Source organism: Saprolegnia parasitica (genome assembly GCF_000151545.1).
Source record: "Saprolegnia parasitica CBS 223.65 unplaced genomic scaffold supercont2.135, whole genome shotgun sequence".
NCBI lineage: Eukaryota > Oomycota > Saprolegniomycetes > Saprolegniales > Saprolegniaceae > Saprolegnia > Saprolegnia parasitica.
This window is the reverse complement of record NW_012156529.1, coordinates 20,359-41,158: the sequence shown is the minus strand read 5'-3', so window position 1 is coordinate 41,158 and position 20,800 is coordinate 20,359. Positions and strand designations below refer to the sequence as shown.

General features: G+C 56.5%; 10 protein-coding genes across 10 annotated transcripts in view; 1 reads left to right on the top strand and 9 right to left on the bottom strand.

Annotated features, from left to right (window-relative positions):
• SPRG_21437 (hypothetical protein) overlaps positions 1 to 1,465 on the bottom strand; it is a gene marked incomplete at both ends in the record, with an annotated part of 2,719 nt that extends 1,254 nt beyond the window's left edge. Inside the window, 2 exons of the mRNA XM_012353792.1 lie at positions 53 to 279; positions 320 to 1,465. Of these exons, the coding sequence (XP_012209182.1) occupies positions 53 to 279; positions 320 to 1,465 (1,373 nt within the window). The remainder of the gene's footprint in view (positions 1 to 52; positions 280 to 319) is intronic.
• Positions 1,466 to 2,337: 872 nt separating this feature from the next.
• Positions 2,338 to 3,883, bottom strand: SPRG_14605 (hypothetical protein; the record flags this gene model as incomplete). Its single annotated transcript, XM_012353778.1, has 2 exons — positions 2,338 to 2,478; positions 2,501 to 3,883. The coding sequence occupies 2 exons, from the start codon at positions 3,881 to 3,883 to the stop codon at positions 2,338 to 2,340; spliced, it is 1,524 nt and encodes a 507-aa protein (XP_012209168.1).
• A 36-nt stretch (positions 3,884 to 3,919) lies between these two features.
• On the bottom strand, positions 3,920 to 4,276 carry SPRG_14604 (hypothetical protein; the record flags this gene model as incomplete). The annotated part of the gene is made up of 1 exon (XM_012353777.1): positions 3,920 to 4,276. The coding sequence occupies one exon, from the start codon at positions 4,274 to 4,276 to the stop codon at positions 3,920 to 3,922; it is 357 nt and encodes a 118-aa protein (XP_012209167.1).
• Positions 4,277 to 5,129: 853 nt separating this feature from the next.
• SPRG_14603 (hypothetical protein) lies at positions 5,130 to 8,012 on the bottom strand (the record flags this gene model as incomplete). Its single annotated transcript, XM_012353776.1, has 1 exon — positions 5,130 to 8,012. The coding sequence occupies one exon, from the start codon at positions 8,010 to 8,012 to the stop codon at positions 5,178 to 5,180; it is 2,835 nt and encodes a 944-aa protein (XP_012209166.1). The 3' UTR covers positions 5,130 to 5,177.
• Positions 8,013 to 8,288: 276 nt separating this feature from the next.
• On the top strand, positions 8,289 to 9,235 carry SPRG_14602 (hypothetical protein; the record flags this gene model as incomplete). Its single annotated transcript, XM_012353775.1, has 2 exons — positions 8,289 to 8,987; positions 9,026 to 9,235. 2 exons carry the CDS (start codon positions 8,289 to 8,291, stop codon positions 9,233 to 9,235), a joined length of 909 nt encoding a protein of 302 aa, XP_012209165.1.
• A 142-nt stretch (positions 9,236 to 9,377) lies between these two features.
• SPRG_14601 (hypothetical protein) lies at positions 9,378 to 10,029 on the bottom strand (the record flags this gene model as incomplete). Its single annotated transcript, XM_012353774.1, has 5 exons — positions 9,378 to 9,501; positions 9,551 to 9,694; positions 9,738 to 9,809; positions 9,852 to 9,895; positions 9,946 to 10,029. 5 exons carry the CDS (start codon positions 10,027 to 10,029, stop codon positions 9,378 to 9,380), a joined length of 468 nt encoding a protein of 155 aa, XP_012209164.1.
• A 287-nt stretch (positions 10,030 to 10,316) lies between these two features.
• Positions 10,317 to 12,233, bottom strand: SPRG_14600 (hypothetical protein; the record flags this gene model as incomplete). Its single annotated transcript, XM_012353773.1, has 1 exon — positions 10,317 to 12,233. One exon carries the CDS (start codon positions 12,231 to 12,233, stop codon positions 10,317 to 10,319), a length of 1,917 nt encoding a protein of 638 aa, XP_012209163.1.
• A 1,105-nt stretch (positions 12,234 to 13,338) lies between these two features.
• Positions 13,339 to 15,288, bottom strand: SPRG_14599 (hypothetical protein; the record flags this gene model as incomplete). The annotated part of the gene is made up of 1 exon (XM_012353772.1): positions 13,339 to 15,288. One exon carries the CDS (start codon positions 15,286 to 15,288, stop codon positions 13,339 to 13,341), a length of 1,950 nt encoding a protein of 649 aa, XP_012209162.1.
• A 788-nt stretch (positions 15,289 to 16,076) lies between these two features.
• SPRG_14598 (hypothetical protein) lies at positions 16,077 to 18,073 on the bottom strand (the record flags this gene model as incomplete). The annotated part of the gene is made up of 1 exon (XM_012353771.1): positions 16,077 to 18,073. The coding sequence occupies one exon, from the start codon at positions 18,071 to 18,073 to the stop codon at positions 16,124 to 16,126; it is 1,950 nt and encodes a 649-aa protein (XP_012209161.1). The 3' UTR covers positions 16,077 to 16,123.
• A 280-nt stretch (positions 18,074 to 18,353) lies between these two features.
• SPRG_14597 (hypothetical protein) lies at positions 18,354 to 20,431 on the bottom strand (the record flags this gene model as incomplete). Its single annotated transcript, XM_012353770.1, has 3 exons — positions 19,485 to 20,431; positions 19,075 to 19,408; positions 18,354 to 19,004 (listed from the first exon to the last, which is right to left on the bottom strand). Exons 1-3 carry the CDS (start codon positions 20,375 to 20,377, stop codon positions 18,354 to 18,356), a joined length of 1,878 nt encoding a protein of 625 aa, XP_012209160.1. The 5' UTR covers positions 20,378 to 20,431.
• Between the last annotated feature and the right edge of the window lie 369 nt (positions 20,432 to 20,800).

Sequence of the window (20,800 nt, the reverse complement as noted above, 5' to 3'; positions counted from 1 at the left end):
GAGCGCCGTCGGGAGCGGGCTGGCGTTAGCCATCTTGCTCTTGAGCCAGCACGTGCTGCTGTGGGTGATCCAGCCGACGCAGCCGCTTTGCTTGGTGCATGCGTCGCAGCAGGCGTCGGCCCTGGCCTGGTCCGAGCCCGTGACCGTGAAGCTACGGATGTCGTTGCCGGGGTAGTCGGTGCCACGTGTGATCGCCGAGCAGGTGTCGGACGTCGGGAGCGGTGCAGCGTACGTCCCAGCGAGCGCCGTTGGGAGCGGGCTGGCGTTAGCCATCTTGCTCTTGAGCCAGCACGTGCTGCTCGTGGGTGATCCAGCCGACGCAGCCGCTTTGCTTGGTGCATGCGTCGCAGCAGGCGTCGGCCCTGGCCTGGTCCGAGCCCGTGACCGTGAAGCTACGGATGTCGTTGCCGGGGTAGTCGGTGCCACGTGTGATCGCCGAGCAGGTGTCGGACGTCGGGAGCGGTGCAGCGTACGTCCCAGCGAGCGCCGTCGGGAGCGGGCTGGCGTTAGCCATCTTGCGCTTGAGCCAGCACGTGTTGCTGTGGGTGATCCAGCCGACGCAGCCGTTCTGCTTGGTGCATGCGTCGCAGCAGGCGTCGGCCCTGGCCTGGTCCGAGCCCGTGACCGTGAAGCTGCGGATGTCGTTGCCAGGGTAGTCGGTGCCACGTGTGATCGCCGAGCACGTGTCGGACGTCGGAAGCGGCGCCGTGAAGGTACCGGCCATCGCACCAATCTTCGTCCCCGACTTGACCCACGCCTTCTTGAGCCAGCATGTGTTGCTGTGTGTCACGAAGCCAACACAGCCGTCCTGCTTGGAGCACGCGTCACAGCATTTGCTCGTCTGATCTTGCGGTGACCCCTTGACCGCAAAGTCTCGGATGTCATTGCCACTGTAGTCGACGTCCTGGATGAGGTTGCCGCACGTCTCAGACTTGATCTTGGGCTGCGTGTACTTGCCCGAGAGCAAGCCCGTGTCGGCGCCAGAGTAGACCATTTTGTGCTTGAGGTAGCACGTGTTGCCATTGACGACCCAGCCAATGCAGCTGATCGTGTTGGAGCACGCGTCGCAGCAAAGGTCGGCTTGGGCTTGGTCGTTGCCCTTGACAGTGAGCGACCGAATGTCGTTGCCCGCGTAGTCGATGTCGCGCTTAAGACTCGAGCAGGTCTCGGACGTGAACGAGTACGTCCCCGACATGAGGCCGGCTTTGTAGCCGGACTGCACCATCTTGCTCTTCATGTAGCATGTCTTGGAGTTGACGACAAAGCCAGCGCAGCCGTCCTTGTTGGCACACGCGTCGCAGCACGCCGAATACTGCGCCTGGTCCGTGCCCGACACCTTGATGCTTGCAATGTCGTTGCCGGGGTAGTCGTAGTTGTGGACGACGTTGGCGCATACGCCCGCATCGAGCGTTTGGGCGTGGACGGTCACGCCAAGCGCCACAAGAAGACCTGAGACCCAACGCATGCGCGCTTCTTGCTTGGTCGTGAAGGAGAAAAGCAACACTGCGCTGTCGAGGTTGGCTGCTTGCAATCGGCAAAGCCAGAGGCCAAGATAGATTAGTGTGCTCGCTTGTATGCAGATGGATTCGAAGGAGGCTTGCTTCCACGAGTCGCGCGCTTAAGGTTCCAAGATTGCGTCGACGGTGGTCAAGTATGCAGCTGCGACTCTGCGGTTTCAATGCCGACGGCTTGAACACGACAAAAGGTCGTCGTTGTTTACTACTGTATGCGCCTGTCGAAAAAGAGGTGGTGACAAGGAGGGGACGTGGGTTCTCGACTGGTGGCGCAGCGTCGCGACGTCAGACGCAAGAAATTGGCACCGTGATGTGCCTTGAACCGACATGCTCTATCCGAAGAGCGGGATGCTCACAGGCACGACTGCTTGGAAGTGTAGGGACGCCTCGTCTTTATTCCAAAAAAACACTTGTGTACAGAGAGTCTACGCAGCAATCTCCCCGTCGTCCCCTTGCTTGTTGTACTGGTGTGGCTCTACTATAGGGGCCACAGAGCTGGTTGAGGCCATAAACAACGATGCAGATATCGACCATGGTCTGTACGAGCATGCCGGTGCGACCGGCTTCGTCAGCTTCAAAAGACACCTTCATGCGCTGATACCACCTCGTCACATGTCCGTACTAGTGCTCGTATTTGAGGCGTCTCCATATCCTTTCTAACGTCAAGAGTACATGTAGAGTGGCTTGGCTTCTTTCCGCAGTCGGCGTCCGTCTAGACTGTGCTTGCGCCATCAATGTAGTTGATGATTATTGATGTAAAACACACCGTGTGCATGTAGCTACCACGTGGCGTTGTGCTGCACGTCGACGAGGTGCTTCCTTCTCACTCGATCGTAATCGGCAGGTCCTTGAGCACCTTGATGTTGTACACAAGGGCGGTCACATCGCTCAGATTTTCATCGACGAGGTGCATATGGTGGTCGCCGTCCTGCACCACCATGTAGCGTCCCGTGCTGGCGCTGGGCTCGCTCGGAAGTTTCATGGACTGCATCGCGGTCCGGTTGGTCGTGGCCGCGGACCAAGTACTTTTTTTTGGCGCGGAGTTCCTTCTCGGGCAGGCCAAACATAATCATGTGGCTCATAAAGAACCACTGCAGCGTGCTCAGTCGTCGCGCCTTGCAATGGAGCACCACCGCCGCGCCGTCCATGTCGATGCCGTCGAGGTCGTCGCATAGAATCGAGCTGCTGTTGAAGATGGCTTGGTGCGCGAGCGAGTTCTTGGACACGCGCTGCCAGTAGTTGAAGTGCACCATATGGTCCAACGCAGCAATCAAGAGGACGTTGACCACGAGACCGACTGCGATGGCGGGTACGGCGCGGATGTAGTAGCTCTCGAACGCATCAACGTGGATCGTATCGAGGCACTCGTTGGGGTTGTTGAGTGTCATGGTGACGCTGCTGTTGTAATCGATGAACGCCGGTACATAAAAGAGCAAGATCGCACTCATGTAGAGCGACGTGACGTTGCGAAGGTTCAGAAACGCCATGAGGGCACTCTCGCCATTGAAGCTCGCCGACCCAATGACGTGCCAGAGGATCTTAAGCAGCTTGAGGAGCGCGCAGTTAAACCACAGCAGTCGCGTCGTAAACCCGTAGAGCTGCATCGAGTAGCGAAAAATGGGCGCCGGCGCGTTGTACATGTTCATCGTCTTGAGGTAGTACAAGCTGTTTTCCATGTCAAGAATGACGCCGGTCGCAAACAAAAAGACAAAAATGTCGGAATTGTAGCAAAACATGTCAAAGCGAAGCGCGCAACTTGGGTAAGGAAACACTTTTGGCGACAAAATCCGCAGAATTTTGGCAAAAATCGAGTCGAGCTTGGTCGCGTCAAACTCTTTCCACTGCACCGTCCGACGGCTCGCCAGGTACCCGCCCACCGCAAACACGATCGCAGTCGCTTTCACGTAGTGGGACGCCGATGAAAACATCGACTGCGGCAACAACAAGCCGACCTTGTAGACGGACCCGATCAGGTTGGCACTCTTCGTCACGCTGACCACTTTGGCCGAGTCGTTGTACACAAACGTCATGTTGCACGACCCAAACCCAAGCTCGGCGACCGTGTGGCACCCGGTGCAAAAGCTCTTTGGAAAAATCCGGTAAAATTGCACAGTGTGGGTCTGGGCCGCCAATGTGTTGGTCAAGACAAGGTCTTGTATCAAGCGAACGTCGACGTTGGTGCGTGCGGGGGCATACCCGAGGTTCGTCAACGCTGCCGACTTCATGCTCGCGTTCGCCAAGTTGTCGGATCGATCCGACGTGAACGCATGGCTGAGCGCATTTCCGCGGATGTACATGATCGAGTTGGACGCAAAGCCAAGGCGGGCGGTGTGCGTGACACTCAAGTCGAGCGGGTACACGCCTTTCATGAGGCCGCAGACGTCGACGGCGCCGGACGTTAGCGTTTACGTGCCGCCTGAGAGCAAGTACATTTCCGGGCTACGTGACACCATGCTCGTCACGGTGAAATTGAGCATCCAGCTGGCGATACGCGAGAGGTCCGAAATGCTATGGTGCAGCGCAAAGCTGTACTCGCTCTCGAGCTGCCGTGCATTGTCGACGCGACCGAGTGGTGACACAAAGGCGTGGCCGTTCCCGACAAAGTCGTTGACCGCCCAGTTGTTGACGGTCGCGTCGACTGAGACGAGGACGAGTATGCCAATGCCCAGTAGAAGCACAATGGCTTGCACGGCATGGTCGCACCATTCCCGCAGCGACGTGGCCTTGAGCTTGACGAGGACTGGACCGAGTGGTTGCTGCATGCGTCGAAGTAGAACTGGCGGCGCGGGAACCAAAAAACTAGTAAGTCTTTTTTCAATCGGGCCTTTTTATAGTTGGGAAACTGCAACGCATGCAATGCGCAACCGCTTCTCATTGTGACTCCTCCGTGGCGCTATGGCCACGAGCAGGGCTTGAATGATCTGTGTTTCGTTGCCGCTGATGCGCAACGTGTCCCCTATCCGCTTCGTTGCCGTGGGCGACACAACGGGCTTGCAGCTGGCTTGCAGAGTTGAGCTATATAGGGCGTTTTAGCGTTTCGGTAGACAAGCCGCTGAAGTTTTTTGGAGGAGCGGCAAAACCGCGAGTAGTTTCGATTTTGACGTCTGCCTGCTTCGTCTTGACCCGGCTCCTCGCTACTCGGCGGGCAGACGAGGTAATCTACCTCCTCCTTTGCCCACTTTGCCTAACACACGCGCGACTTATTGAAATTGTACTACCGACGACCTCCTCGCGATGAACCAAGAAACGACGAACGACTGCCTCGCAAGTGCGCGAGGGCATGTCGTTGTCTCGCTGCGTTTCCAGATGTATTTGGCATGTGCCGAATCCTCAAGTTGGTAGTCAGGAAGAAACGACAGGCATTGATCCAGCGACTCTGCGGGCGTGCTCAGGGGGATGACAATGGCCGCCCGTTTTGGCCGGCAGCCAATGACGTATCGTTACAGGCCGTGACGCGCACTGGGCATTTTTATTTGAAAAATAATATCTCGGCATTTGTATGTAACATATCCAATATTGCAAGCACAACTTTTTTTATTTTCAGATAATGGGGTGCTGAACAGGTCTCCTATTCGCACGATTATATGACGCTGGAGCTTGAAAAAAGTATAAAATCACCTTTTCTTAATTTGGTCATGCAAATCAAATGCTGCAGCGCCACTGCTACGCTACCTTGGCCAGCAGAGCGGATTCCGTGTGGCGCGAGCGCACTGGTCGGTTCTCAACCATCAGCGGATCTTGGGCAACTGCACGCTTGCGCTTGCTCCTAACTGTTGCCCGTGAGCGCTTGACGGGGTCGTCGTCTGACGTCAAATGCCAGCGGCGCATGGCTTCGAACGACTTGTTGTACTCCCCGTCGGAGTAGACGACCTTGCGGTTGTGCGGTAGCTGAAGGCTGTGGTGATGCGTAATCAAGACCTTCTTCAAAGCGTTCTCTGCGCCGTCCGCGGTGCCCTTGCCGCAGCTTGCGCGGCCCTCGCGGCCCGTCACAGCGTTGAACTCGGAAAAGCTCGACTCGACGTTCATGGATGCGCAGAAGCGGTCGTTGGAGACCGGGAGGCGGGCTTCGATTGGCGTCGCATTGTCGTAGGCGACGTTCGTTGGATGCACCGCCAAGGTAGCGGCGCGGATGCGATATCCATGGCCAAGCAGATAGAGCGCCTCGATCAGAGCGCTCGGGAAGGCCTCACGCCACTGCTCGGAACTCTTCGAGAGTGCCGGTAAGTGACTACCCATCGGCCCACCGTACATGGTGGCCTTGGCAATCGGATCGAGCCACTCGTAGAAGGCGTCAATGTACGCGAGCCGAGTCGAGTCCGACAAGCCGGCCGCATCAAACACCGAGAGGAAGTTGCGCCAAAGCAAGCAGAGATCGGCCTCCTTGACCCAGCCGTTGTCGCGCAACCATTTCTCAACGGCGGCCGAGAAGAAGATGCGTGCACGAGGTACGTTCTGCTTGTCGCGCAGGTCCGTAAACCACGAGGGATGCAAGATGGACTCGGGCACTGCACGCCACGCCTTGGCGTTGAAGCTGTGCGCAAACCCCATGCTCGCATGGGTCACAAACCGTTTGAGCACGTGGTCGGGGTCAATGTTGCGCGTGTTGGGCAGACTCGGAAAGTTGTCGTTGGGTTCGGGCACGTAGATGTTCTGGTACATGTTGCAATCCTGGTCGGCCAAGACGGACATCTCATGGTCGAAGGTCAACATCATCAACCATTTGCGCTTCAGGGCCACCACGCATACGGTCGGATTGACTGCGAGATGCGTAAGCATCGTTGCGACCCAGAGCAGTCGAGTCTTGTCGTGCTGCGGTGCGCAGCTTTCGAGATCGGCTACCTTGGTAGACAAGACGTCGTCAAACTTCTGGTCCCCGCGTCCAAGAACGGGCTTCTTCTTGGTGACCATTGTCTCCTTGTGTTGGATACCGAGGTTGCTATCGTAGTACGTCATGCTTGTCGTTGTCCCCGCTAGAAGCCACGGTGCCGCACGCGTCGACAGACAAAAGTCGGTGCAAAGGTCTTCAATGCCAGCGACGACAGCCCCCGGTTCCGTAAGCGCGTTGACTTCGTCGCGAACGTTGCGCCAGAGCTGCGTCACCATGGTAGGCCGCTTGTTGCCTTGAATGGTCGTCTGATGCGACGCACCGTCGCAGCTAATGTGCACGACCGGCACATCACGCGTGGCAAGCTCCTGCACGAGTATGTTGCCAAGCTGGCGAGCGACAGTGTTGGTGGCCGACTTGACAAACAAGTGCATGACGATGCAGTTGGACATGCGCTGCGAGTCTGAGAGCACCCACAACTGAATCTTCAGCGATCGTTCTGCCGTCATGAGCGACACCGCGATGTACGTATCGCGAATTTCGTCCAAGAGGGTCTTGAGCGACTTGATGTCTTCTTCGGTAAGTCGCGTCGAGCTTGCTGTAGCGCTGCTGCAAAACGCGCTCTTGTTAGTTTTGTAGTCATTGGCTACGGCTTCACAACGCTGCGACATGGCATCGAACGCTGCAAGGTTGACGTCAATGTCCTTGATCGCAGTGAGCATATGAGCGTTCTGCTTGGGCAATGTGGTCGTCGCGAGCTTCGCGGATTTGCCTTCTCGCTTCCCGACTGCCTCGGTTCGCATTGCAAGGATGCTGGTAGCCTTGGTTGCCATCTCGTCCATGAATTCATCGAGGTCGCTCCATGCCTTCAGGTTGGTCCAAGGCAGCACCAGCAATCGGGCATGGTACAGCTGGATGGTCGTCTCCACGTCTGCAAGCTCGGCCTGAATGCCCACGACTTCCTGTCCGTCTATGTGCAGCTCCTCTGCCATGCCGCCGTAGTCCACAGCACCGATGATGCGACCGTCTGGGCGTCGAGAGATACTCGTGATGCCATAGTCCGTCTCGTCGAAGCTAAGACCAGCGACCAAAAGACGTCCCGGCGCATCAGCGCGATCCTCCAGCATGGCCTGCTTGTTGAGAAAAGCTTGGTTGGTGTGAAACGTGGCAGCGGCACGGCCGAGCAAATCTGGGGAGATACCGCATTGGAATGGCGTGTTGGCGACGCAGCGCTGCAAGGTGCGCAACGACGGCAGCTGCAGGTGACCGTTCCAGCTTCCCACAAATTTCTGACGATCAAAGCCAAGACCTGTGACGAGCTCGTAGACGCGGCGGCCACCGATGGCAAAGAGGAGTTTACACCAGTCGTAGATCTTGGATGAGAAGATGCGGCAACAGTTGCCCGAGTACCGGCCTTTGAGCGAGAGGAACGTGAGCTGGGAGTGCAATAGGTCGTGAAAGAAGAGACCCGGCTTGAGGTGCCGAGTCAAAGCCGTCAAGCAAAGTGTCGCCATGTCGACGGCGGGGTTCGTCGCCATGTACACACGGTGCAATTCGAGGAGTCGCAGCTCAGCGTCACTGCGTGACACGATGGCCTCGAGTTGCTCGACCTGGCTCTGGAGCCTTTCGTTGTCTTTCCGCCAAAATGTGCTAGTGGACATTGCATACACCATGGAGTCTCGACTTCGCGACGGCGCCAAGGTGAGCAGTTCTATCAAGCCCCGTCGCAGGCATAGACAGGCGCCGAAAAGTTGGGTGTTTTTGACTTCAAGTTGGGAAGCCCATGTGCTTCCTGCGTTTTCATTGGCCCACTTGCGCCAATCCGCAGAAAGGGCAATCTCCCGACAAGGGGCGCGCCACAAGAACGTTCGCCTCCTTCTTTCCCGTGGTCGTCCACTGACTGCTGCTGCTTGGTCATGGCTCCGTGCGCCCACGAAGAGACGCCGGCCATGCTCTCGGTGGGCCTCCGCGGCGACGCGACGGCCGCCTTTGTACACGCGCTCACCAACAAGCCGCCGGTCTGTCGCCGGCTCGCGCCGTGGCGCCATACACACGTGCACATCTACCGCCACGGCGGCGCGCTCCAGGCTCGCGCCGGCGGCCGGCCCGTCGACGCCATCCACGATGAAAACGGACGCCACTGGACGCGCGTGCGCTCGGTGAGCCTCGTCGACGACCCGCACTTGCTCTTGCCCCTCCATGCCGCCCTTGTCGTACCGTCCGAGAAGGACCTCGCGCTGCGCCAGCTGTGCACACTGCCACCGCCGACGTGGAATGCACACGAGGCACCGCAGATGCGTGTCTTGCAGTCGTTTGATCCCAACCCGACTGGCGCAGCGTGCGCAACGCTGCGCGGCGGCGTCGCCGTCGGTGCCATTACCCACGGCGTCTTGCGCGTCGGCGACATTGTCGAGCTCCGCCCAGGACGCTTTCTTCGGGATCCGTTGAGCAAGCGGCTTCGCTGCACGCCACTACGCACGCGCATCACGGCGCTCACGGTCGCGAGCACGGCCGTTGCCGAGGCCGGCCCGAGCGCGCTCGTTCGCATCGCGACGACGCTCGACCCGACGCTGACACGGGCGCACCGGCTCATGGGACAAGTGCTCGGTCTCCCGGGGACACTGCCGCCCATCTATATGGCGCTAACCGTGGTTATGGGTGTCGGCGCCCGCTCGATTGTGCCAAGGATGTTGTGCGCGTTCACATTGGCGCCACGACGGTCGACGCGTCGGTCGTGTCGCTGGCGAGCGACCGCGTCCAGCTCGTGCTCGCTGCGCCTGTGTGTGCTCACGCAGGCGAAGCCATTGTGCTCACGCGCCGACGCCACGCCCGGTGGCTGACGCTGGGCCATGGAACGCTGGCGGAGGGCGAAGTGGCCGACATGACGGACGCCTGACTCGCAGTTGCCTCGTGTTGTTGCATTTCTCGCCTCCGTTTCTGCCCACGACGACGCTGGTCGATAAGACGAGCAACACGATGGCGTATCGATCGGTTTATTCTTTTACAGGGTTTACTGAGTAAACCCTGCGCAGTAAACTTTACTGCGCGTCCATTGTCATAGGTGTCAGTGCGGCGTCCCATGAGACGGCTACGTGTCCTTGGACCTGCAGGTTGTAGATTGCAGTGGGTAGTGGGGCACTAAACGCATTGCCTTCCAAGCGTCTACGTTTGCCGTCAAGAAGGCGGTTGGTTCCATGCTGGACCGACGTACAGCACTTCAAGCGATGAGAGTGTGTTCAAGCTTGGTGGCACAAGGCCCGTCAATGCGTTCTGGTCCAATCGCAACACGCGCAGCGCGCCGAGGCGCCCAAGTGTCGACGGCACGCTCTGTGTGAGCGCATTCGAGCTCACGTCTCTATGAGAGTCCATGAGAGGTCGTCATTTGAGTCGGTTTGTACAGTTCTTCTAGGGCCAAGAGACGCGCAAAGGCCGGCGGGAGGTAGCCTGTGAGTCCATTGTTCGCGAGGCGCCTACGTGGATATCGAGTCGAATGGAAAGAATTGTCGATTTACAAAAGCACAATGTGGCCTTGACAGTTGCAGTGCACGCCATACCACTATTTGATTGCAGCATCATGAGTGCATCCGAATCGACGAAGACGCATACGTTGTCCCGGCACGGATCGCTGACGACATCGCTGATGGGCCACGACTGCTTCCACGACGGCCCACCTGTCGCCCAGTACAGCATGGCAAGCGCTCCTCTGTCGTTCAGCGTCACAAGACCGCCTCTGCCATCGCAAGCGGTCACAGCGTCAAGCAGCAGCATTGAGATAGCTCCTTTGATACGCATCATGTATGACTGTGAGGTATGCACCTCTAAAAATATGCCACCCACTCAATACCCTATCCGGGTTTCAAAAATGGATAGATGGAAAGATAGATAGATAGATAGATAGATAGATAGATAGATAGATAGATAGATAGATAGATAGATAGATAGATAGATATTACATACAGACGATCATTCGAAATACACTACTGAATCGTCACGGTCGTGTCCTTGAGCACCTTGATGTTGTACACGAGCGCGGTCACGTCCGAGAAGGTGCTATCGACCAGGTGCACGTTGCGGTCCGAGTCTTGGAGGACCATACACTTGGCTTCGCTCCCAGCGCTCGACTCGTCTTTCGTTGTCGCTGACGACTGCAGCATGCGTTTCTTGAGCCGCAGCTGCTTCTCGGGGAGGCCAAAGCAGATCAAGTGGCTCATGAAAAACCACTGGAGCGTGCTGAGGCGGCGCGCCCTGCAGATCAGAATCGTGGCGCCATCGCCGTCGACTTGAATGCCGTGCAAGTAATCGCACACGATCGAGCTGCTGTTAAACATGGCTTGACGCGCAAGTGAGTTTTGCGCAAGCTGGCGCCACCTCGCGCGGTGCCACAATTGGTCGAGCAGCGTGACGAGGAGGACGTTGACCAAAACGCCGATCGCGATCGCCGGCGTGGTGCGGAGGTAGTAGCCGTCGAGCGCATCGACGAAGAGCGTGTCGAGGTTCGAAACCTCATGGTTGACGTCGACGGTGACGCTGTTGCTGTAGTCAATGTACGTCGGAATATACGCGAGCACGATCGCGCTGAGGTACAGCGACGTGACATTGGTCCAATTCAAGTAGCCCATGAGGACGCTTTCGCCGTTGAAGGTCGCAGTACTCACGATACTCCACGCGATCTTGAGCAGCTTGAGGCACGCGCAGTTGAACCAGAGCAGGCGCGTCGTGAGCGCATACATTTGAAACGTATGCGTCCATCGTGGCGCGGGGTCGGCGTACGCGGAAATGTGCCGTAAAAACAAGAGGCAGTTGCCCATGTCGAGGACGACGCTGGTCGCAAACAAAAAGACAAACGCGTCGGAATTGTAGCAAAACATGTCGAAGCGCAGCGCGACACTCGGGTACGGAAAGCACTTGGGCGAAATCATGCGCACAAGCTTGGCCACCATCGAGTCGGAGCCATTCGCTTCTTGCCACTGCACCGTGCGGCGACTGGCCAAGTACCCGCCAAGCGCAAAGAGGATCGCAATCGCTTTCACATAGTGCGACGCGGTCGAAAAGCTCGTGTGGGGCAGCATCATGCCGAGGTGGTAGTCGGCGCCGACGAGGTTGGACGCGGTGGTGATGGTAAGCACTTGGCGACGCGCGTCGTAAACACTGGTGATGTTGCACGTGCCGTACCCAATCTCCGCGATCGGGTTGCACCCGGTGCAGTACGATTTCGGACTCACGCGAAAAAAGTTGAGGAGCTGCGAATTCGGCGTCGAGCTGTTGGAAAAATTTGTCTCGGTCGTGAGACGGAGGTCCACAAGGTGCCGACCCGCCGTGTACCCAAGCGCGTTGAGATCGCCCATGGACATGCTGTCATTCGCCAAGTTGACGGCGCCATCACCCGTAAACATGTGGGTGAGCGCCGACCCGCGGAAGAATGTGACCGTGTTGCTGGCAAGGCCGAGCCGGCGCTTGGTGAGCGTCGGGAGCGCATACTCGCCTTGGAACGCGTCGCACAAGTTGATCGCTGGCGTCATTGCAAAGACGCCGCCCCACACGAGGTAGACATCGTTGCTCTTGGTTGCAAGGGCCGCCATGGTATAGTTGACCATCCAGTTGCCGATGCGGGAAATGTCGGTGGTGGACGCGCCCCGCATGAACGTGTACGTAGCATCCAAGTCGGTGACCGATCGCATGCCTGTGATTGGCGTAAGGAAGCGGTACGCGTTCCCGAGGTAGTCGTTCACGGCCCAGTTGTTGAGAATCGAGTCGGTCGCGACAAGACCAATGATCGCGAGCCCCACGAGACGCACGCCGGCTTGAAAGAACGCGCCTTTGCGAGAAACGAGACGCGACTTGATAGGGACGACGACGCTCTGGGATGGACCATCGGGGAGCACGGGCAAGTCCATCGCTCGCTCGCGCGTCGTCGATGTTGCCGCACCGAGGTCGTTGCAAAGTGCAACCTGATCAGGAACGCAAGGGAAGGAAAAGTGTCGCGCGTGGGACGACCAACGTGCGCTCCATCGAAAGCTCTCTGTATAAATAGCCCCCTAGAATCCATCCCTTTCCAACCAATACCAAAAGAATTGGCGGCCCGAGACGCGGAGAGCATCCTTGAATTTGGCACATCGTGTCGTGGCGAAGATGCGGTGGGCGTATAGTCGTGTGTACCACACCGGAGCTTCGGACCGTTGACAGCATATCCTTGCCCCGCCATGTTTTTGGCGGGAAGGCGAAACGGCTCCCGATCGAAGACGGTTATTGGCATAGTGGGGGGGGCGTGTGCGACATTGGATGGTCCGAATTGGTGTCGCTAAAGGAGTTGATGCAAGCGGCGGCCAATATTATCCGCAAGGTACAAGGGCACTCGGCCCGCGAGCTGACCTGCATACGTTGCTACTAGAACGATACGTTCCAGAAGAGCCTAAAATGCATGCGATTGGTGGAGGATGGCGCGCTCGACGTTTCATCCCGACGCTCAGGCTAACGAAACGTAGCGGCGGTCACCCCCGGTGCCATGCGAGTCATGTGGTGTCACGCGACGAGTGCCTGGTCTTGGCTGTGCTCGGCTGACGTCTTGAGCCAAAACCGACAAAGAAGACTCGAGTGGTACTAGCCTCTTATCGAGTTGGTGGCGGTGATCCAGATCATTGAAGTGGGTACAGACAGAGCAAGGTGTCCATCTTTTTTGCCGTACCCTAAAATGAAAACAGGTTCGTCCTTTTGACGGCCTTTATTCGGAGTGGCCACCCTTGTGTCGCAGGTCATTCTTAGTCGTGGATTACGATCACTCGTGCCAAGTAGGCAAGAATCATATGTAAGGGATCTTATTCCTACTATCCATGAAGAAGTGGTGACATCGACACCGTATCCGAAGACTGATCCCGTGCCTCAAGTGTGCTTGGCGACGCACCTCTTACGCAGGCAATGTACAAACACGCGACCTATTTCCCCCCGCGCCCCATCCAACGTACGCATAATAGAAGCAATAGAAAACAAGTTTGCATGAAACAACTACTGGATCGCGACCGAAGCGTCTTTGAGAATCTTGATGTTGTAGGCGAACGTTGTCACATCGGTTAGGCCGGCATCCAACAAGTGAATATGGCCGTCGCCATCTTGTGCAACGATGCACTTGGCGTTGCCCTTGACTTCTTCGCTTGATGTTGTCAAGGTCACTGCCGACGTTTGAAGCATCTTTTTCTTGGCGCGGAGTTCCTTCTCGGGAAGACCAAAGCACCGCAAATGGTTCATGAAAAACCACTGCAGCGTACTGAGGCGGCGCGCCTTGCAGATGAGCAACGATCCTTGGCTGCCAACGTCCGAATCCGGTACCATGCCGTCGAGGTAACCGCACACGATCGAGCTGCTGTTGAAGATGGCTTGGCGCGCGAGCGAGTTTTTCGCCAAAAACGTCCAGTGCTTAAACCGAAGGACATGGTCGAGCGTCGTGATGCCAAGAATGTTAGCAACGAGGAGGAGGACGATTGAGGGAACGCAGCGAATGAAAAAACCATCGTATGCATCGACGTGGATTGGGTCGAGTATCTCGGCACTATGATAGAGCTCGATGCTGACGCTGTTGTTGTACGCGACAAACGACGGGACGAAAAAGAGAAGCGCGACGCTCACATACAAGGAAGTGACGCTCGACAAGTTGAGGTAGCCCATGAGACGACTCTCACCACTGTACGACGCCGTGCTCAGGACGCTCCATCCGATTTTGAGGAGCTTGAGAAAAAGACACGTGAGCCACAAGAGACGGACGCTAAGACCATAGAGCTGCAGCGAAATGCCAAATTGCGGCGAGAGCGAGTTGTAAAAGTGCATGTTGCGGATCGCGACAAACCAATTGCCCATGTCGAGAATGACACTTGTCGCCAAGACGAGGACAAAGACGTCGGAATTGTAGCAAAACATGTCGAAATTCAGCGCGAAACTCGGGTATGGAAAGTATTTCGGCGAAATGGTGCGCAAGATTTTGGCAAAGATCGAGTCCGTGACGGCAAGGTCGACTTCGCTCCACTGGACCGTCTTGCGACTGCCGAGGTAGCCACACACAGCAAACGTGATTGCGATTGCCTTGAGGTACTGCGACAATGACGAGAATGCGGATTTTGGGAGCAAAAAGCCGAGCTTGTAAATCGACTTGTCGATGTTGGCACTGCGCTGCACATTCATCGATGCAGTCGCGTCGTCATAAACCAGCGTGAGGTTGCACCGGCCATGTCCGAGCTCGACGATGGGCGTGAACCCGCTGCAAAAGCTACGTGGAAAGAGCCGGTAGTACGTGATCACAGCGTGTTGTGTTTGAGACGTGTTGGCAATCTTGAACGGATCCGACAAGCGCAAATCGGCCGCCATGCGTGCGGGCTTATAGCCCCGCGCCAAGAGGTCGCTGCTGCCCATATCGGGTGTCGCTAGGTCGTCGGACGCGTCCTTTGTAAAGAGGTGGCTCCACGCACTGCCTCGCACAAACGTGATCGAGTTGGTGACGGCAGCAATCTTGATTGCGTCAGCACCAAGCTTCATGTCGTACTCGCCTTGGAAAATGCTGCAGAGGTCATAAGTCGCGGGCATTTCGTAGGCACCGGCGGACACGATGTTGTAGTTGGTGTCGAGACTGTCCAACTCGGCCAGCGTCAAGTTGAGCATCCAGCCGCCGATTTGCGAGATGTCGGTGAGTCCCCGCTTGTGCACAAACGCGTACGCAGCCGAGATACCCGAAAAGTCCATGACGGTCGCGATCGGGGTTCGAAAGCAATGGCCATTGCCAATCGAGTCGTTTAGCGCCCAGTTGTTGGCTATTGTATCAACGGCCACGAGCACGAGCACCGCTGCACCAAGGACGGCGACAACGGCTCGGACCAGCTGTTGACCGCGGGGGGACGTCACGCTCAAGGCAAAGGTGCCACTGGCCGAGGGTCCAATCGGTGCAATCGTTGTACTGCTGCTGGTGCGCATGGGAAAAAGTTATGCCGGCGGCTGCATCAAGTGGTTCTATTCGTAGTGGCAGATTTATTTATTTAGCACTGGTGGGAGTGCCATCTTGAGTCAACGGCAACACACGATCGGTTTCACCAGAAACATGAAATAGAATCGAGCGATGCGTGCAATATATCCGGTCGGGTGCAAGACATCGTGTACTTTGCATCAAGTCCACACGGCCAATTGTCGTCGCACGTAGAGCGCTGCGGTTCAATCACAGGGCGGGAAAGGGCGGCGACGCGTTCCATCACTCGTTGACAATCCAACCCAAGGCAGCTGAGGCCCATTAAAATTAATTTTAAATGGTATGTTTTTTATTTGAAACGCATGTCAATGGAGCCCCATGTATTTTTACGTCCTCGGTGCAGTAGTGATCTGAAACAATCAACCCGAGCCGAGAGAGCAGGCAGTGAGCGCATGTACATCGGGACGGAGATGGAAACAAGTGACATGGAAAAGGACGTACGGGAACCCATTTCATTCGACACGAAAAAGTGTGTTGTTTGCAAGTATCCCCAACGATGGTCTTCAAGAAGCGATGATGTCGGTGTAGTATATTCTCACAGGAGGTGGGTTTCGCGTGGCGGAGTTTCGCTCCCACTTGGTCGTTTGACGCCCCCTTTCCACCTGCCTCGCATGCTTTTGCGCTGCTAAGCTCGTGTTGTGTTCTCGTCTGGGTTGAGTATTGCGCAGTGCTGCTGCTAAGTCTCTTATGTCGGATCCTGGATCGACCCTTGACACACTGTGGTCCGTGTGCATGAAAGTGGGTACGGCATGTAGGTCATATATTCTGCATTTTGAATGCCCACGTCTACTGAATCGCGACAGTCGAGTCTTTGAGAATCTTGATATTGTACACGAGCGCCGTCACGTCGTTGAGGCCGGCATCCAACAAGTGAACATGGCCATCACCGTCTTGCGCAATGATGCACTTGGCGTTATTCTTGACGTCTTCGCTTGACGTTGATGTCATCACCGCTGATGTTTGAAGCATCTTTTTCTTGGCGCGGAGTTCCTTCTCGGGAAGACCAAAGCACCGCAAATGGTTCATGAAAAACCACTGCAGCGTACTGAGGCGGCGCGCCTTGCAGATGAGCAACGATCCTTGACTGCCGACGTCCGTATCCGGCTCGATTCCGTCGCAGTAGTCGCATACGATCGAGCTGCTGTTGAAGATGGCTTGGCGCGCGAGCGAGTTTTTTGCCAAGAGCGTCCAGTGCCGGTGCCAAAGGACATGGTCTAGCGTCAAAATACCGAGCATGTTGAGAATCAGGAGGACGACAATGGCGGGAATGCAGCGGAGATAAAAGCCGTTGAACGCATCGATGTGGATCGGGTCGAGAATCTCGGACGTGTACAACAGTTCAATGGTGACGCTGTTGTTGAACTCGATGAACGACGGGACAAAAAAGAGAACCGCGGCGCTCAAATACAAGGACGTGACGCTCGACAAGTTGAGGTAGCCCATGAGTCGACTCTCGCCGCTGTACGACGCCGTGCTCAGGACGCCCCATCCGAGTTTCAGCACCTTAAGGAAGAGGCAGTTGATCCACAAGAGACGGACCTCGAGGGCATAGAGCTGGAGCGAAATACCAAATTGCGGCGAGAGCGAATTGTACACTTGCATGTTGCGCATGGCCGCAAAGCAATTGCTCATGTCGAGAATGACGCTGGTCGCAAACAGCAGCACAAACAAATCGGAATTGTAGCAAAACATGCGAAAATCCAGCGCTAAACTCGGGTATGGAAAGTACTTGGGTGAAATGGTCCGTAAAATCTTGGCAAAAATCGAGTCGGTTGCCGTATGATCGACTTCGCTCCACTGCACCGTCTTGCGACTGCCGAGGTAACCACCGAGCGCAAACGCAATTGCGATCGCCTTGAGGTAGTGCGACGCCGACGAGAATGCTGATTTTGGGAGCATCAAGCCGAGCTTGTAGATCGACTGGTCGATATTGGCGCTGCGCTGTACATGCATCGATGATGTGGCGTCGTTGTAAACCAGCGTAAAGTTGCAGCTGCCGTGACCGAGCTCGACAATGGGCGTGCACCCGCTGCAAAAGCTACGCGGAAAGATGCGGTAGTAGCTCATCACCACGTGTTGGGTCTCGGACGAGTTGGCAATGTTGAACGGGTCCGACAAGCGCAGATCGACCGCGAGGCGTGTGGGCACATAGTCCAACGCGACGAGCTCTTTACTTTTCATTGTGGACGTCGCGACGCCCTCGGACGCGTCCTTTGTTAAGAGGTGGCTCCACGCACTGCCACGCATGAACGTGATCGAGTTGGTAACGACAGCAATCTTGAACGCGTCGGCGCGAAGGTTGACATCGTACTCGCCTTGGAAGATGCTGCAGAGGTTCGTGGTCGCCGGAAGCGAATATGCACCGGCAGACACGACGTAGTAGTCGGTGTTGACACTGATAAACTCGTCCAGCGTGTAGTTGAGCATCCAGCCGCCGATTTGCGACACATCATCGAGCGCGAGGTCGTGGCGGAACGTATACGCCGCCGAGACGCCCGAGACGTCCGAGACGGTTGCGATCGGCGTCTTGAAGCAGTTGCCGTTGCCGATGTAGTCGTTCAGCGCCCAGTTGTTGGCGAACGTGTCGACGGCCACGAGCAGGAGGATCGCTGCACCAATGACGACGACGGCCGCACGGTAGAGCTGCCGTAAATGGATCGACGCCGCGCTCGTGGCTAAGACGCCACTAATCGTCGGTCCGATTGGCACGACCACAGTGCTGCCACCGCTCCGCATGGGTGAGAATAACTTTGGGCTGCCGTTTTCAAATTGCCATCGGTTACCCGACTCCTATTCCTAGCAGGGACGCCATCTTGCGAAACGAGTCCCACGTTGACACCATGGGCTGTAGCAACGACGTCACGACGCTCCTTGGATGTATACAGCCGTGGTTTCGTCGATGTCTACTTGCGACCACCTCGACGCAGTGTCGTGGGCGATGCCACGGAACGTACAAGCGCCCAAATACTGAGCAAATACTGAACACGCACCATAGGCATATATTAATGTACACGCGTCATTGAATGACGACGGTCGTGTCTTTGAGGATTTTGATGTTGTAGACGAGGGGCGTGACATCCGCGAGCTGCGCGTCGAGCAAGTGCACGTGGCGGTCGCCGTCTTGCACCACCATGCACTTGACGCTTGTCGAATCTTCCGAAGTCGTTGTGACGGACGACGTTTGAAGCATCTTTTTCTTGGCGCGGAGCTCCTTCTCGGGAAGGCCAAAGCAGAAGAGATGGCTCGTAAAGAACCACTGGAGCGTACTGAGGCGGCGCGCCTTGCAGATAAGGAGCGAGCCCTTGCTGTCGACGTCATGATCGACTTCGATGCCGTGCAGGTAGTCGCACAAGATGGAGCTGCTGTTGAAGATGGCTTGGCGCGCGAGCGAATTCTTGGCCATGAGCTGCCACGACTTGTAGTACAGCGTGTGGTCGAGCAAAAGCACACATGCGAGGTTGATCACGACCAGCGCCATAATGAAGGGCACCACGCGGAGGTAGAAGCTGTCAAAAGCAAGCACGTGGATGTCATCGAGGTTCTGGACCTTGTGGTTGAGGTCGTGGATGACGCTGTTGGAATACTCGATGAACGGCGGCACGTACATGAGCGCGATCGCGCTGATGTACAAGGACGTGACGTTGGTCAAATTCAAGTACCGCATGATCTAATTTTCAAAAATAAAAACCAGTGTACAATATGGTCTCAAAATTATAGAAAAGAAACAAGCAACATACCTTGTTTTCGCCATTGTACGTCGACGTCACGACGAGGTTGCACAAAATCTTGAGCAGCTTGAGCACGGCGCAATTGATCCATAAGAGCCGGGTGCTGAGCGCGTACTGCTGAATGTTGTACACCATATTCGGCGATGGCGCGTTGAAGAGATTGATGACGCGCAGGTACATGAGGCAGTTGCCAATGTCCAGGAGCACGCCGGCCGCAAACAAAAAGACAAACAAGTCGGAATTGTAGCAAAACATGTCGAAGCGGAGCGCCAAACTCGGGTACGGAAAGTATTTTGGCGAAATGGTCCGCAAGATTTTCGCAAAGATCGAGTCGACCATGGAACTATCGAAATCGGCCCATTGGACCGTGCGGCGGCCCGCGAGGTACCCCCCGACGGCAAAAAAAAATCGCCGCCAACTTGACATAGTGAGACGCCGACGAGAAGCCCGACTGCGGCAAGAGCACCCCGACCTTGTACATGGAGCCAAAGTGGTTGACACTGCTGGAGATATGTACTTGCTTGGTCGTGTCGTTGTACACAAATGTCATGTTGCATTGGCCGTACCCGAGCTCTGTCACTGGCGTGCATCCGGTGCAAAAGCTCCGTGGCGAAATCTTGTACCACGAGACGAGGAGGTTCTGGGCGGTAGAGACGTTGGCGACGACAACACCAGTCGTGAGCCGCATGTCCGTGCCCGTGCGCCCGGGGACATATCCAATGTCTCGGAGCTGACCATCGTTCATGCTCGCATTCGGCAGATTCGTCGTCGCATCCGAATGGAACGCATGCGAGAACACGTTGCCTCGAAAGTACGTCGCCGTGTTGGAAGCAATGCCAAAATGCGCGGTCGAGGACGCGGCCACGTCATGCGGATACGTCGCTTTAAAGATCTTGCACTGGTCGATGCTAGTCGAGAGCGGAAACGACCCGACCGAGAGCACGTAGAGATCCGAGCTCTTGGTCACCATCGCGTGCACGGTGTAGTTGACCATCCAAAACCCGATTTTGGACAAGTCGTCCAATCCGCTCGTTCTCGGAAAGCTGTACTGGGCCTCGAGGTCCGCCGCGTGCGAGACCGTCGCGATCGGTGTCAAGAACGCGTACCCGTCGCCGACAAACGAGTTGATTTCCCAGTTGTTGGCAACACTGTCGATCGCGACGAGTAAGACGATCACGAAGCCAATGAGAACGTCCAGTCGCCGCAGAAAGGCGTCGAGACGGGGTCGCTGCTTGGAATAATGGACACCGTGGGACATGGGTCCGATGCCCATCACCGGCGTTGGCAGCGTGGCCGACGACATGAACGGCATGCTCGTCTTGTGGAAGGCGCGGCGTGATCGATTATGACGCCGTGTCGTCGTCGGTTGTTCAGCTAATTTTGGCAAAAAAGGCGGCCAGCGATACGCCAACGCCCGTTCCAACGACTTCGCTCATCGACGCACGGAGTGTCTTTGACGATCCGTTGCCGTTGGTGTCTTTCGTGTCTGGTGCTACTGCTAGTCGCTACGTCGAGAGAGAAGACAGAGATCTTGAACCCAAGGAAACAATTGTGCACGTATGCTGCGGTGTGAAGCAGATTCACTGGCTACCTTTTGTAACTGTGGTATCCGTGTACTGAGGCATGGCGCTTTGTACCCTTCGTGAAAGCAACGATCGTGGAGCACCTGACGAGGCTTCGACACGTCGTTGCACCCCGGTGTACAACGCGACCATTTTGCACGTTCGGGCAGACA